Source organism: Carassius auratus, unplaced genomic scaffold, assembly GCF_003368295.1.
Source record: "Carassius auratus strain Wakin unplaced genomic scaffold, ASM336829v1 scaf_tig00214714_1_2670353, whole genome shotgun sequence".
NCBI lineage: Eukaryota > Metazoa > Chordata > Actinopteri > Cypriniformes > Cyprinidae > Carassius > Carassius auratus.
The window spans coordinates 1,111,612-1,128,654 of record NW_020527778.1 but is presented as its reverse complement, the minus strand read 5'-3'; the positions used below and the strand labels follow the sequence as shown (position 1 = coordinate 1,128,654).

The 17,043-nt window shown below is 33.7% G+C and overlaps 1 protein-coding gene across 3 annotated transcripts in view; it reads left to right on the top strand.

Annotated features, from left to right (window-relative positions):
- kcnc3b (potassium voltage-gated channel, Shaw-related subfamily, member 3b) overlaps positions 1–16,659 on the top strand; it is a 51,790-nt gene extending 35,131 nt beyond the window's left edge. The window contains exons 5-6 of one of the 3 annotated variants that reach the window (XM_026258476.1): positions 4,224–4,264; positions 12,131–16,659. In XM_026258476.1, the coding sequence (XP_026114261.1) occupies positions 4,224–4,258 (35 nt within the window). In that variant the 3' untranslated portion in view covers positions 4,259–4,264; positions 12,131–16,659. Of the gene's footprint in view, positions 1–4,223; positions 4,265–7,793; positions 9,417–12,130 lie in introns of those variants that run through there. The other 2 variants (XM_026258477.1, XM_026258473.1) reach the window with 2 other exon arrangements.
- The last annotated feature ends 384 nt before the right edge of the window (positions 16,660–17,043 follow it).

Here is a 17,043-nt window from a genome sequence, read left to right as displayed (position 1 = left end):
TGCTCTATATTCATTTTAATATTGATTTGAATAAATCAAGCAAAATGTCTATTCAACTTGATAATCAGCGCAGTAAATTTTTATATTACAATTATATATATTGTAATGATTTGATTTTGATTTTAATGAAAATATTTATTTGTAAAAAAATATATATTTTTATTTCAGTTTTAACAGATTTAGTGCTTCAGCTTAAACTTATTTTAGTTTATATTTGAAGTTTTTCATTTAATATTTATCGTTTTCAATTAAGCTCTATTTTAATGAATGAAAACTAGTTTTAATAGAGTGAATAGTTTTAGTTCACAATAACAGCACTGATTTGATCATTCATAAAAAGTAATAGTGAAGTTAAATATTTGGGGTTGCTGGTTTGTTAAAAGTCACTTATTCTTGGTATAAAATACTTAAGTAAGCACAGAAATGATTGAAAAGAAAATGACTATAGAAATAGTAATAGCAATCATCCTAATTATGCTGCTTTTATAAGAAGGTGGGACCATATGTAATCACATAATGCATTGTGATTTTCTTCCAAGAAGATCAGAAAATGATTTCATCTGTTCATGTGCTGAGTATTTGTGCAACTGCTGATGTCAGTCTTCATTGCAAGCATCCGCTGATCTTCTGTTTGTGTGCCGTGTGAGGAACCATTAACAAAGTTAGTGGCCATGGAGAGCATTTCAGCTCAGTCACTAACAGTATGAGGTTCCATTTCAGCCAGGATGCTGCCTTAGAAGCTCGCAGCCTATGTAGACAGCGAGGCAGCGCACTAGGGTTTGGAACAGAGCCGTAGTGCCTCGTGGAGCGGACATTAGACTGTTAATTGGGCACGATGCAGCGAGTGTACACTGTGTGTGATGCTCACTGTACCAACAGGAGTCGATTTAAGATCTAAATGTACTTCTGTTTTCACTTGCCATCTGTGAAAACCTTCAGACACACACAAACACACACACACACACACATGCACACATACACATATTACTCTGGGTGTTAAAGCTATCTCTTCCTGTGCAATATAATCCCTAAAAGCTATTCACTGTTCTTGGAGGAGTGTGTGTGTGTGTGTGTGTGTGTGCGCACTGACCTGCCCTGCTCTAATGCTGTTTGCATGAGGCTATTTGCTCAGAGTCAAAGTCAGTATCAGACTTCTTAAGTCTCTGTGAAGGATCTCTGTAAGCCATTGTGAGTTCTCTTTCTCTTTCTATCTCCTGTTGTCCTCCTCCGTGTCCTCTTGGTTGTCCTGTGTGTTTACGGTCTTGTGTGTGTGTTCAGACAGGACAATTTTCATGCGTTCAACTAGTTGAGCTTCATCAGTACACTTTTTTCTGGCCCACGCTCACAAGAAAACATCAGTAATTTCACCGAAAAGCAACTATACTCATTTCAGTTATTTTAATAATAATAATAAGTATTGATTATAAGGAGATTATATCAAATAAAAGAATCAAATAATCTTAAATCTTTTGTGATAAATCAAAAAGGGTTTGTTTGTTTGTTTGTTTTAGTTTAAGACAGTTTTTTTTACTATTTCTTTATTATTCAATATTTAAGCATTTTTCAATGTTTTTAAATGTATTTATTATTATTATTATTATTATTATTATTATATTTATTAAGACTTAATTTTCTGTTCATTTATTTTGTATACTTCAGTATTATTTAAATATTGTAATTTTTATAAATCCAGCAAGAAATTGTTACAATCAACATTTTTATTGTTTAAAATTATTTTTTTTAATTGATTTAAATAATTTATGCATATAATATCATGAATTACATATTCCTTATTTTTTTATTTAAAACATTTCAATTTAATTGTAACCTTTTTTTTTTAACTCAAAGTATTCTTTTTTTACACTGATTTGAATAAATCTAGCAAATTGCTATTTAACTTTGATAGGGAGTGATCACCATGCATTTATATTCTATCTAAAAAAAAAAAGAACAAGAAAAAAAAAACGTATACATAACACATGACCCTTTTATTGGTTTATTTATATTTTAATATTAATAGAGCACCTTAAAACTGTTGTCAGGTACAATACTCTCTCATTTGATTGATATTTTTATTTTATACACACAAATTTTAACCAAATTTAGCAGTATAAGGTCAAAGTAAGAGTGTGTGTGAGAGATGCCTTGAGAGCAGGACATTTTTTAAAACTAAACAGGTGTGTTCTAGTTCTGTCAAGACAACAGCATGAAGGTCTATATTTAGTCTATATATAGTGAACAGGTTATGCTTTTCAAATAGAGGTGTAAATATTTGCTCTGATGGTTTGATTCAGTTCCTTTCTAAATGACGCAATGCATCATGAACTTTGAATTTTAGTCTCAGTTTGATTCGATTCAATTGGCACAGTTCGTTTTTTAATTACAAAATTATTCTGTAGACACGAAGTAACTGGAAGGACAATTGTGCACGTTCATGTCAGAATGACAATCGGTTAATAATTATATTTCACATAGCATTAAACAAGCCTAGTAATAAATAATTCATAAACTACAAAGACAGAGGCATTCTCACTATATCACTCATTTCATATCACACACACGCACTCCTTGTATGTATGTGTGTGTAGTTGTTAATGTTGCATGAGTGTGTTTCTACTGCAACTGTGCATTTCCTCTCGGCAAATATCACAACTCATCATTTAGAAACCCATTTCGAGATATACAGCATTACAGGGCATCTATTTAGTGTCTAAAAACCAGCGTCTCTATTCTGGAGCACAGTGCCGTCTTGTTCAAGGTTAACAAGTTGTGCTGTTTAAGTTCAAGGACTAGTTTGATAACACAGTCAAGTATCAGCGCAGTAGATCTGTTCTCCTGTTACAGCACATTCCAGCGGTGAGATGTGGTGTTCAGTTTTCTGGTCAAAAGCCGATCGATAAAGCTTAATTGTGGGTAATGTGAGCCCTCTCTATCTCTAACAGCCCAGCGGTCGATGTGCCGGCATACTGCTGGAACAGGCCACGCTGGAATAACTTCTCATTCTGTAACAACATATATGAACAACGCCTAAAACCTGGCATTACAAGCACTTCCTGTGTCTGTTTGCTTCTTTAAGAAGAATCGCTTTATGGATTCCTTTCGGTTTGGATAAAAGCATCTGCAAAATCACTAAATGTAATGTGACATAAACTAGGGCTCCAGTTATACTTCAGTTCGGAGTTAGGATCGGACAATATTTGGCCGAGATGCAACTATTTAAAAATCTGGAATCTGAGGGTGCAAAAAAAACAAAATCTAAATATTAGCTTTAAAGTCGTCCAAATGAATTCTTAGAAATGCATATTACCAATCAAAAATTAGGTTTTGATATATTTGCATTAGGAAATGTACTAAATATCTTCACAGAACATGATCTTTACTTAATATCCTAATGTCCTAAAGAAAAATCGATCATTTTGACCCATGCAATGTATTTTTGGCTATCGCTACAAATATACCCCAGAGACTTAAGACTGCTTTTGTGCTCCAGGGACATGTATAATTATTTAAAAAAGTAAACTTTTTAACAATTTTATTAAAATCTAAAATAAATATTGAAGAATGGATAATGCATATTATTAGGAAAAAGCTCGTTTTTCTAGCTAACAATCCACAGAATGGCTTTTCTGAGATAAACGTATCGTACGTTGTATTACTTTTATCGTGTACAAGCTGTATTTTTAGTTGCCTGTTTTTGACAAATTTATTGAAACATACATTAAGTGTTAAAGAACAGGCTAAGTAAAAAATATAATTAGCATTTAGCTAAATATTCCTATCTGGAGTAAAGTCAACTGTCAAGCAATGGTTTTTAAATGTCTTTTCTGAGGTAATGTAACGTATGTGATGTTTTTTTTTTTTTGTCGCATTTAAAAACTACATGAATAATGTAGAAATAATGTTTTTGTGCTAAAGATTTGAGCAGATTATTAAAGAGCAGATGACTTTGCACGAAAGTTCCATCGACTTTACTGGAAGAACGTTTGTTCATAACTTTGAGAGAACCTTGACAGAACATTCTGAGAACATTGAGCAGGGATATCCGAATACTGAGGCTGATGCTTAACATTACAGCTAGTTATCCGTCACATCAGGGCATCTAAATGTGGTTTTGATATTTGCACACCCCCTTTTTGTTCTTTCATGTCATTCACTCTCTTGAACTCTCTCCACTGTGTGACTAACACTCATCTTATCTCATCTCATGCTTCACTCGCCTCCAGGCCGCCAGTGCAGCGCCAGCGTTTCTAATGCCTGACTCTGGGTAGGTATATCTACTGTTTTAACTTGCTCTTCACGTGTTCAAACAGGAAACACTTCTTTATGAGGTTTTCCTGGTTCACAATAGGGATGCAAATCTAACCCTAACCCTAACCCTTTAACATGAACTATAGAACATACTTCAGCATTAGAGCTGGTTGCATTTTGTGCATTTAACACGGTGTTGCAATTGAAGCATTTATTCTATTATGTGTTGCGTATTGCATCATTTAGTGTAATATATAGGAACAAATATGCATTGGATTAACAGCAATATTTTAGTAGATATGCACACTTAAAGACAACATGAGATGTCATTCAATACACATTTACTTTGATAATGTGAGAGTGAAAAGGTGTTTATTTAATAATTTAATTCTAAAGTAATTATTAATCTATGTTAAATATCTTTATAAATATTAAGAATGCTGGCATCTGTTAAAGAATATTATTTTGAAATATATATAAAGATATTTGCATGTTTGATTGGTTGGCCAGTTAGTTTTTTTCCACACTGTCATCCAAACGTCCCATTGTTTTAGTGTTTTGAGACGCTATACTTTCACACACCCTCCTACTTCCATCGAGGATCCATCAATCCCCTGAAATATATTCCCTCTTCCTCTTATTCCACCCTCACTAATGCTCTCTGTCTCCTGGGGAATGGTTTTAAAAGCTCTTACTAGACAAACATAATAAAAAGGGCGTGAGGCTGTCTGAACCGCGCTCTTGACCAGGCAGAGAGGTAAAGGAATCCACACGGGTTGTTTTTGTTGCTCTGTTGTCCAAAGCGGCAGATAAAGTACAGGTTGTGTGCTACAGAAGTACACCTGTAGTGTTTGGTTAGGATGTTAGAGTGAAGTACATTAATATGCATGCACAGGTTGTTGGTTTTACTGAACGGGAAGCTGCTGTTTTGTTTTTAATGTAATTAGATTCTTGTAAACAAATTCCACTTTTAGACCAGAAGCATTTTTTCTACAATTATGCAGATATGGATGTGAATGATTGGCGAGTGCATTATAAACATGCAATATTTTAAAATATGCTTCATACATTATGTACTCTAATGTCTGCAAAGATCAACCATAACACATGCATTAACATATATATATATATATATATATATATATATATATAATGCAAGTGGACTCTTTTAGGGCAGAAACATGTCTGTGCCACTAAACTGGATGTGTTATTTACAACTATCTAGTTCGAAACTTGGGGTGAATGCTAGGAACATATTGTTGTGTAACTAACCACAGAATATTAATAGCTAGACGTGTTTGCATTCATGCAACATGAGCAGGATGAATTTCTGTGAAAATTACTTGTAAATGCATTCTTGCATAAAATGTTGAAATTAATTGTTTGTGAAATATTTCTTACGCAAACTGACATTAATTTAATTATTTTCGCAAAATTACATCTAATCATGTGTAAATGCATTCTCAGCATTGACTAATTTATAAAAAAAATGTAATCTGTTGCGTTGCATTGTTTAGTTACACAGAAATGAGTTGTGTATCATTGACTTTAAAGTTCTTGTGTGTGTATGTGTTGTGTTTGTGATTGTGTGCACAGAAATAGAGCAGTCAAAGTGTGTGTGTGTGTTGCATATTATATCAGACCTGACTCAGCAAATTTCTGTCTGAATGTATCTCCTTCTCTTTGTGTGTGCTGTTGTCCAACTTTCCGACTCTTTTTTTCCCCTTCTTTTCTGTTTTTTCAGATTTTTTTTTTTTTTTTTCTGTTGTATCAGAATTACCATAATTCGGAGTTTCTGGGAAGCTACATATAGATATATATCCGGTTTTGCATATTTTATTAGGCTAATTTAATTTAGCTGACAAAATTTGGGTCATAATATTTTTTTGGGTGTTATATTAATAAACTAAGATAAATAAATTAAGAAATTGCTATGAGTTGTTTGACATTTTGCAAGATAATATGGAGGTCAATTAATGTAATATTTAAATATTTTACTATCAGCAGCAAAGCCATATATGTAGGCATTTTGGTGCAGTAAGTGTGGAAATGTAAATGTGTGATTTCTTGTAATTAGGGTATTTCTGACACAACATGAGTTCTGCAGAGGTGGTATGAACCAGTTTTTGTCATGATTATGTTTTGCTAATGCAGGCTTTATGACCTCACAGTCAAGTGAAGTAGAATAGGATGTTCAACAGGTTATCAGAGAAACCAGTCAGCAGTCAATATGTGCAAATCTGTTCACTAACTCAAATGCAAAGTATTAATCAGCATCATCGAGTGAAATCAGATAGTACAGAAATACTTGGATAAAAACCAATCCATAATTACAGCAACCATCGGTCTCTTCCAAAAACCTAGTGAGCCGCCTTTTATTTAGACTTCTGTTGTTTATGATTTTATACAGTGAGTTTTGGATTGGTACTATGCAAATAAAATAAATATAGGTTTATTTGTTTGTTTGTTTTTTTTAATACTAAACTGTATAAATATATTTTTACTTATGGAACAGCACTATAAATTATTTATTTATTGCTTGTTTAAAACCACACATTTTGTGCTTTGAAAAGGCACTATGTAAAGTACACTATATTATTTATTTGTTTAGTTCCAAAATGCATTGATATATTTTTTACCTTTAGCTTTGGTAAAGCACTATATGAATTCAGTATTTGTATGTATGTATTTATATATTTACTTATAAAATCTAAATATATTTCTATCTATCTATCTATCTATCTATCTATCTATCTATCTATCTATCTATCTATCTATCTATCTATCTATCTATCTATCTATCTATCTATCTATCTGATCTATAATACATATTTTTTTATATAAGATATGTGCTGAAGTCTTAGATCTTGAGCCATGGAAAAGTCCTAAATTTAATTTAATTTAATTTAATTTAATTTAATTTAATTTAATTTAATTTAATTTAATTTAATTTAATTTAATTTAATTTAATTTAATTTAATTTAATTTAAAATTATTTTTTTCAAGTCATGAGCTTAGCAATTCACTAGGTTTTGGAACAAAGGAAAAAATCATTTAAATTTCCACTAACAATCCTTATAATGTTTTTTGTGTTTATAAATCTGTTGAGATGCTTTACAAACTGCCGTGGTTTCCTGGACAATCTCCTTCAGTCTTCAGCTTGCGTCTGATTTGTTGTCTAGTCTTACTATGTCTTTGTCTCTGTGTTTTTATGCTGTGGATTTTATGATGAATCTCATAACTCTCATTTTCCTGTTTTGTCCTGTCTTGTCCTGTGTGTCTGTCTGTCTTTCACGGTTCTCTTCGCCTTTAATTTCACATTTGTGTGGCTTCATACCTACTTTTACATTTTTCATGTTTCTATTTGTTTTGTTCCGGTACCCATAACTAATTTCCCGTGTGACACATCACTATATTAACCGAATATGTAACACCCAACCCATCGTCCATGCTGTTTAATCGGAAAAAAACACGCATTTTGAAATTAATTTAACCTGTCACTAACATGAACCCAAACAATTAAACTTGCTAAAACGATCTGCCAGCCACGGGTTATGAGAAATCTCACAGCCTGAACAACATATCAGGAATGGCGGGGTCTTCCCTGCGTTTGACCCCCATCACCAGCACGCCCTTTGACCCTTTCGAGGCCCCGGGACCCCTGCGACGCTGCCGCTCCCCCATTCCCTCAATTTTGTAGCAGAAAAGGCGGAAAGAGTGACAGAACGACTCAGGAAAGGAGGACAGAAAGGCAGGACAGCCTCATGCTCACATTTATAGTAATAAGATACACTTTGTGAGTGACAAGGGTCCCAACTGGTTAACCAGGTCAACGACTGTATATATGTTTATGAACAGAAGGAAGTGCTTTGTTTTTTCCACCCCATGCTTTCAGGAAACGCAGATTTTCATTTCAAATATGCTTACTATCCTTATTTTGTGTTCAAAACCCTTCCTTTCCCTTTAAACTCTGAACTAAGATTAATAATACTGTGAATAAATGTTATTCAGGACTTTAGAAAACTCCAGAATTTGTAATGCATAAATATGCAATCATTACTGTAGAAATGAAGTCTATCACACATACCTCTGTGCTTTGTATTTATCATCCGACTGAAAAATGTTAGTTTAACTACAAACATATTGAATCAAAACTGGATGGGTGAACCATAAATGGATAGTTTGAGCTTTGATATTGCAGACTTCATGAACATTTAATCATTTCATTTTATTTTGCACATTGTGTTTCTTTAAGCATTGCAGATTGTCTTTTGCTCATTATAATAATAACGTTGCCAAATTTCGACCACCTCTAAGCAAAGACTTCCGATCTAAAAGCTGTACATGAGAAGTACATTTGATGGGATCATTTTCTTTTGTTTGCCACTGTGTTTGTGATGTGTTTATGATAGATTTTAAGATGATGCTCCAGAAAAAAAAATAATAATCTAAATATATATATGCAAAATGTGCAATATTCCATCCTAATGCGCAAACATACGCACATGTGTATTAAATGTAATGAAAAGGTTGAAAGCATTTTCTGTTTGTCTTGTCAATGTTAGTGTCCTGCTGTGGTTTTTATTTTGAATGTTTTTCAAAGAATAATTGTTTTTGTTTTCAAAAACATTACACGACTGTTTCATTTGTATATGATATGTACGTAAATGTCACTGTGTTTCTTTTAGGATAAACAGAAATAGACAAAAATATATATGTATTCAGGTCGATGTGACCGAGTGCTTCCAGAATCATTAACAAAAAAGGTGATACTAAGTAAAGAAGGTATTTCTGAGAAAATACTTTCCTGAATTAGAAATAAAAAATAAAAAAAGAAAGAAAGAAAGAAAATAACGTTGCAATAATTACAAAGTTGTAGTTTATAGGGACCTGTATGTTATGTAGTTCTTAATCGTTAAATGTGATTTAGTTTCTCAATGGAGAACAATCGACTGATAAGACGTTTATTTTGTTTTAAACATGGCTCCTATATCATGCAAACCTGGATTCAACTATGTTCCCGGCATTGTGCAACATGCAATCCTCCAAAAAGTTATTCTACTTTGTAATTCAGGATTGGTACAGTTTCTACGATAAAGAAAGTTTGGAATGACCCAGTTAAGAAAAAAACAATTAAATTAGATTTTTTTAAAGTATATAAAGTTAATAAAACATACACTGCCATTTAAACGTTTTTTTTTTTTTAAAGAAATTAATACTTTTGTTAAGCAAGGATGCATTAAATTGATCAAAAGTAACAGTAAATACATTTATAATGTTACCACATTTTTCTATTTCAAATAAATACTGTATTTTTGAACTTTCTATTCATCAAAGAATCCTTAAAAAAAATCTATCACGGTTCCAAAAAACATGTATTTTCAACATTGCTAATAATGATAATAAAAAAAATATGTATATATCTTGAGCTCCAAAATAGCATATTAGAATAATTTCTGAAGGATCATGTGACACTGAAGATGCTGAAATTCAGCTGCGCATCACAGGAATAAATTATATCTTAAAATATTATAGAAAATAGCTATTTTAAATTGAAATAATATTTACTATTTTTACTGTATTTTTGATCAAATAAATGCAGCCTTGAGTGAGCATAAAAGACCTCGAAAACATTCAAAAATCTTACCCCAAACTTTTGAATGGTAGTGTTTATATCAGTAGTACAGTAAATCTTGATATTTAAAGTTTGAATATTCAGAACCGATAATTATGTAAAAAAAAAAAAGAGAGAGAGAGAGAAAAAAAAATTGGTGCCAGAAAATCGATGCAAATTACACACAAACTACATAAAATATATTTTAATAAACTTCAATATTCACATTACTGTACTGTACATGCATCTGCGGTCGGTGGGATCGAGTCCCGTTAAAACGATTGTATTTTAACAAACGTGTAGCCAGAAGCCGGGTCTTGTTATACACTGTGAAACCAGAGACTTTCTTCCACTAAAACTGATTAGTCTCCATTAGTTATGGATCTCTAGTGATTAGTTAGTTGAGAAGATTCATTCTCTAGATAAAAAGTATTCTCTTTCCTCCACTGAGTCGATGTTAAAGTTAAAATTGTGCTGTTCTTATAGTATTCAGATGCTTAAAATGATTAAAAAAAAAACTGATTTTATTTTTTTCTTGTGTATTTCACGTAGCTGTACCCTATACAACACTGTCAGTTCACTGAAACACATTGAACATGCTTAAATTTAAAAAAAAAAAGCCCTCTATGAGGATAATTTAGGCTACAGTGTTGTTGTAGAGACTCGTACACCGCTAGCTAGATTTAACTAGCTTCATCTGTTAATGCAAAACTTCTTGGCCGACATGATCTGTGCAAATCTGTAATGAATGCCAATTAAACTCATCTCTGCCTTTCTCTTTGTGTATGCTGGTATGTGTTATGTTGACATTAACTGTATGTAAATGAGTGTTTGTGTAGATGTATGTGTGCGGGTGTGCATTTTTAATTTGTGTTTGCTCATTACCAACTGTAAACTGTAATTAAAATGCACTCGTTCTTATAACATCACAATGCTGTATATGTGTAACAGCATAATGCATTATGTAAATTTGCATAATGCATTATTTTGACGGATTTATTGCTTCTTACTAAAATGTACAAAAACATAGATATTGTTAATGGTTCAGCTGTTTCATTTATTCATATATTGACCCCACATGACAATAAACGATTATGCATATTTTTTATAGTTTAATGAGTTCTGTGTTAACTGAATTCTTACAGTACATGCTTAACTTTTACCAGCCATGCACAGGTAAACCTTCCCCAGCTTTCTACTGTTCTCAGTTTTAATCAATAAGTTTCCTTTATCAATAATAATGTGGTAGCTTATTATATTTGTAATTGATTGAGAATGTATCTGGGGTGGACTATTCCATTCCTGCTAGATCTAGAAAGTTAACTGGCCGTATTTGGCATTAATATGCAAGTGTGATCTCCAGTGTCCTCGGATTTCAGGTTATGCACCGTGTTTTCATTAACTGTAATCAGTGTGTTTTCTCCGGGACTGGACTTTTTCACCCCTGAGACGATACATTGCACAGCCGGTGTTCAGTGCATGCAACTTCATCTTGAGATCTGTGTGTGTAGAAGACTTTTAACTGTGTTCGTCTCAGATTCTTTCTTTCTCTTTTTTTTTTCAGTAGCTTTGTATTTGTCTGATTTTCTTAAAAGCATTTCTACATCTTAAAGGAATAGTTCACCCAAGAATGAAAATTTGTTTATACTCACCCCCAGGTCATTCAGGATGTAGATGTAGTTTTTTTCTTAATAGGAACAGATTTGGAGAAATGTAGCATTACATCACTTGCTCACCAATGGATCCCCTGTAGTGAATGGGTGCCGTCAGAATGAGAGTCCAAACAGCTGATAAAAACATCACAATAATCCACAAGCAAAAACATCCATCCCGTGTTGTCCTCTGAAATTTAAAATCCACCCACATTTTTTTAGGACTGTTTTGGCATTTAAACATTGCTTGATCTGTGCATATTTCTCACGTGATTCAGATGAGATTACTTTTTCACTGGAATAAGCAATATTATGTATAAAGTACTCATATTTTAGTTGGAAGCAACTGTCTAAAGTTAAAACATCTTGTTGGATTTGTTTCTTATAAAGCTGTTTGGACTGTCATTCTGACGGCACCCATTCACTGCTGAGGATCCACAAGTTATGATGAATAAACGAACTTATCTACATCTTAGATGGCCTACGGGTTGGTACATTTTTTGTACGTTTTTAGGAGCACTATTCCTTTTAAATGTGTCTGTGATCTTTCTTTTAAACGCATTGCTTAATTAATGTTAATTTCTAACGAAACCATTATCTCTGTTTTTGTCCACAGTGTTAAGTTTCTAGCATTTGGCAATTCTATTAAGGAGACACGGTTAGTCGCTCAATCCTGAAAATTTTGCCGATGGGGCTGTACCATCCACACGGGACATGTGAGGAATTTCGGAGTGGCAAGAGGGTGTGACTGGAAACAAAACAAAAAAACTAAGGAAACCAAAGCAACCTCATCGAAATTCCGGACCACTCCTCTTTCTACAGACTGACTGACTTTACAGCAACAAAACTGAACATTGCACTGTCACCTAAAAGAGAAAAAAGACTCTTGAAGGAACGAACGGAAAACATTCCAACGTTTTAAGATCAAAACACCAGGCGCTTCGACTGCCGCACTCACCTGGGCCTTGAGTTTCTGTATATTAATCTGTATGTAAGAATGAAGGACCAACTTAGAATAATTATGTAGCATCTCTGCTAAGACCCTGTAGCATTTCTTGGCTAGGATAACTCTCCGACAGACTTTACAGTTTGCACAGTATGACTAAAAATGGCTTAGTCATGCACAATTTTTCTTATTTTCTTCCCTGTCTCAGCATATTAGCAGCAAAATATGTTGTTTGTGCATTGCCGTGTGGTAGTTCCCACTCCCTGTCTCGAGTCTTAGAGTAGCTTTTCTTTGTGAATGAATACTGAAAAGTGAAACGCAGCACTCTGCTTTTGGTAACAGATGCTATTCCTAAACAGTCTTCCAGTTTTTTTCCCCCGAGCGTTCGGGGGAGGCAACACTGAAAACAGTCCAGACAGACCAAAGCCCAACTGTGACCAAATAATGTCTGAAAGCCAAAATGGCACAAAATAACTTAAGACGTTCCCTGTCAGATCTGAACTTTTCGTCCCTTTAAATATGAACGGATTGGCTGTTCTGCCAGGGGTGCTGTTTGTAACTCCCTAAAATATCCTTATATTGAGGACTTTCCCCAGGGATGGTCTCTCTCGTTCCTGAATATAGAAGTTTATTTTATTTATTTAGTAGAGCTGATGCTGCCATTGATTATATATACATGCACATGCTAGTGCTTGGACCAATATCAAGCAGAAGCTTGTTTTCTTTATAAAGGACAGGGAAATGCAGTGACATTCTTAAATCTCCCTTTCTAAAAATCATCTGTATCTAAAACTGCCTTTTCAGATTTTTTTCCCCTATGTCCCTGTCTTGTATTCTCTCCTATTGGCTTGACAGCATGGTTTCTTCTTAACTAATCAGAGGGAACGCAGGATGTCACACCAAATGAATCAAGAAGAATAAATGTACAAAAAAAAAAAGAACAAATTTATATTTTATAAGTAGTTGCAAAAACATCTCTAAACACCACGCTATGAACAGCCGCTGACTTATTCAAAAAAGAGCAAAAAAGGAGGAAAGAAAATATATTATCACTCTCTTTTGGAGATTGTTTCCTCATAGACTGAACTGTGAGAAAATGGATGTCAAACTATGTGAAAAAATATATAATACTTGGAGAGAAAAAAAAATGCATTTTTGTAACTTTGTTTACCAGCATGAGAACTTTGCATGACTGTATTTTCTGCTAGCCCTTAGTTGAAGTGGGGAGGGCTAAAATAATATTTAAAAAAGATATTAATACAGATAAATGAATAAAAAAAACATGATATGCAACGGATATTTAAGAAAAATATATTTAAAAGAGCTATATTTTATTTTGAAATGGGAAAAAAGTGAGTAAACTCTGACTGCGAGTTACACACTGAACTGTTTTATTAGTTTAAGATTAAAAAAAAAAAATCTCAATGCCACCTAAAGCTTTTCTGCTGCATACTGCCTCGTGTTACATTCTCGTTCAATTTCATTTCTTCAATCGAAACGCCGCCTGGACTGTAACTCTGGACTGTTTGCCGAAGGAGTCGTCTATCCCGTCTTTTATTGTAGACCTGAAGTGTTCAGCTAATGCTTGTTTGTGTACCACAACAGTTTCCTCTGTAGCCATAATAACAACTGTGCTGATGCTAGAATCCTCTGTAAGCGGGATATGACATCTTTTCCCAACATGCATCGGGGCTGATAGCGTTTCATTCTCACTTTGAGTTCACCTGCTCTCGTTGGCAATAATATGAATGATAATCCAGAGATCCGCTCGATGGAGATTGTAGCAAGGCAAAGTGGAGACTCGTATCAGTCTCAGTGTCTTCCTTATGAACGGATGCAGTGTGGAAAACTGTGTTTTTGTAGAGGCCTCGTGTCTCTAATCTCAGGTGAAAAATGTGAATGCTCAGTTCCACACCAGACCTCTGCCTGCTCGAACGTACAGCTATTTTTCACTTTCATGTCATTTGTTGAAGTATTTCCTGTTAAAACAGGAAGTTAGGACACTAAGGACACAGGGCTCGTCCCTTGCCAATAGTCTTTAGCCCTTAGCTTAAGACTATATCTCTCATTCTGTAACATATAGGCTATATAATTAAAATTGCTCACTGTAATCATACTAATTTGGTGCAGTTTTACACAATTTGATTATCATAGAAGTTTAGTATCTCAGTATCTCAGTTAAACCTTTAGCAGTTAGCTTCAGGCTAATGCAAATCATCACAGTTTAATAAAATGTGTATCTGTTATTCTATAATACTGGATACAGAATTGAAATTATTAACTCCAATCAATCTTGTGTCCTAAAATCTTAAGTTTTACACAATTTGTTTATCATAAAACTCTGAAGCTAAACCTTTAGCAATTAGCAATAGGCTAATGGGAAACATCCCAGGCAGCAGAATTAAAATTAATTAGAATTAAAATGTCCGGCTCTGATCATGTTAATTTGGTGTCCTGAAATGTTTAGTATTATACAACGTTTATCATAGAATTAGTTTTCGGTTCTCAGGACACCAGGCTAAAGCTAATCCTTTAGCATTTAGCTTTATGTTAATATGAAAATTACAGATGAGTTAAATGGCTAAAGAAATAAAATCACTAATTTATGGTAATCTGGTGTTATAAATGTTGCGTTTTACTCAATATGTCTATAATAGAAGTTGTTTTTTGCTTATTAGTACACCAGTTTAAAGCCAACCCTTAGCATCACGTTGTGATTATCTGTTGTTTTACACAGCATATTTATCATAAAAGCTTTTTTAGTTCTCAAGACACCAGACTAAAGATAAACCTTTAGCTATACGCCTCACTCAAGTAGCATCTTTAGCACTGCAGCTAATCTCTTAGCATTGAACACAAGGGCATGCTTTAGCTAAATGCTACATGACAGGCGAATTTAATTTAATCAGAATCAGTTTTTTTTTTTTTTTTTTTTTTTGTGACAGGGCAGATAATACCAGCATATACTGGTTAGGTATGTTTTGAAGAATTTGCTGCTGGTTTAAGGTGGTCTTTAGCTGGTTTGAGCTGGTTTAAGCTGGTCATGTGCTGGTCCTAAGCAATTAGCTCTTGGTCAGGACCAGCTAAGGACCATCTTAAACCAGCAGCCATGCTTCAAAACATACCTAACCAACATATGCTGGTATTATCTGCCCTGTCACAAAAAAAAAAAAAAAAAAAAGGATAGAAGATAAAATATAGATGCTTGCAGCCAATTACCCTTGTTAAAAGTAGACTGCCTTGTCACAGATATTGTAGATGAAATGACAGAAAGGACAGAATGAAGTGAGGTGGAGAGATGGCAACGGTTCGAGCAGGCAGCGGTCCGGTGTCTGGTGTGAGGGACAGTTTGTGATATTTCGGGTGTGCTGATATCATCAGCTTGTGATGTATGGTGGAAGCGGATATGCGACCTTTAGGAGAAAGACAATATGACACAGCTTATATTTTCGATAACTTGCCAAGCGAAAACAAGATGTCTCGACCGGTGCTGGGTCACTGGGTCCGTCCCCAGCCCAGAATGAAACCTTTTAGCCCAAATAAGTCTTTGTTTTTGTTTTTTCAAAGTCGTGCATATTTATAGTTTTATAAATGCTTTTGTTTATAATTATCCAATTATTTAATAATTTATATTTTATACAGAGTTTTTTTAATGTTCTGAATTCATCACTTTTTTCCATTTTGAAGGTATTCATATTTTTATGTCCATTTTGTTGTTAGCTTTGAATATGAAAAAGAGCCTGTGTTTGGTTTTATTTTAGGAGGTATTAATGACACTCTGGTCCGAGGGTCACAAAGTAACACTGAATAGATATTTTAGAGCATGCTTCAAGCTGTAACATGACGACGCATATCCAAACAAGCAAACGCCAGTCTGATTTTGTGTTATTCTCCAATATTGGTTTTGTTTTCTGGACAAGTTGAGATTGTCTCTCCATCTTTCACACACATTGATGCACACTGCCCTCTTAAGATGATTTGGAATGGTAGATCTGTCTGCGTCTAATTCTTCTTGTTCGATTTACTGTGCCTGCTCTTGTATACAATGTCAGTTCGATCACCTGTTTCTTGTGTATTACGTTTTATTTGATGTACTTGAATTACAGATATGCAATCACCAACTCTCTGACCACTGCCAATCATCCCGATCAATCAACATGATGAATAATCAATATGATTAAAGTGATTAACAACCTTAATGTGTTTTTCTTCTTGAGACCTCATATTTTTATTAATGCACATTGCACTTGCATCCATTCAGGAAGATATTTTCCTTATTTTTTTTTTTTTTTTGGGTAATATGAAACGTCAGTAAGAAAAAGTTTGGGGTCATTAAAAGTCATTTTATTTTTGTTTTATTATTCAGAAAGTTATGATGCTGAAAATGCAGCTGTGCATCACAGAAATAAATTGTTTTAAAATGTATATAGAAAACAGTTCTATTAAATTATATTACAGTTTTTACTGTATTTTTGACCAAATAAATGCAGTCTTGGTGAGCAGATGTTTTCCCAAATTTTTGCACTGCAAACTTATCAAATCTGTCTTGTGTTATTCTGATGTACTGTAAAACAAGGCACTTA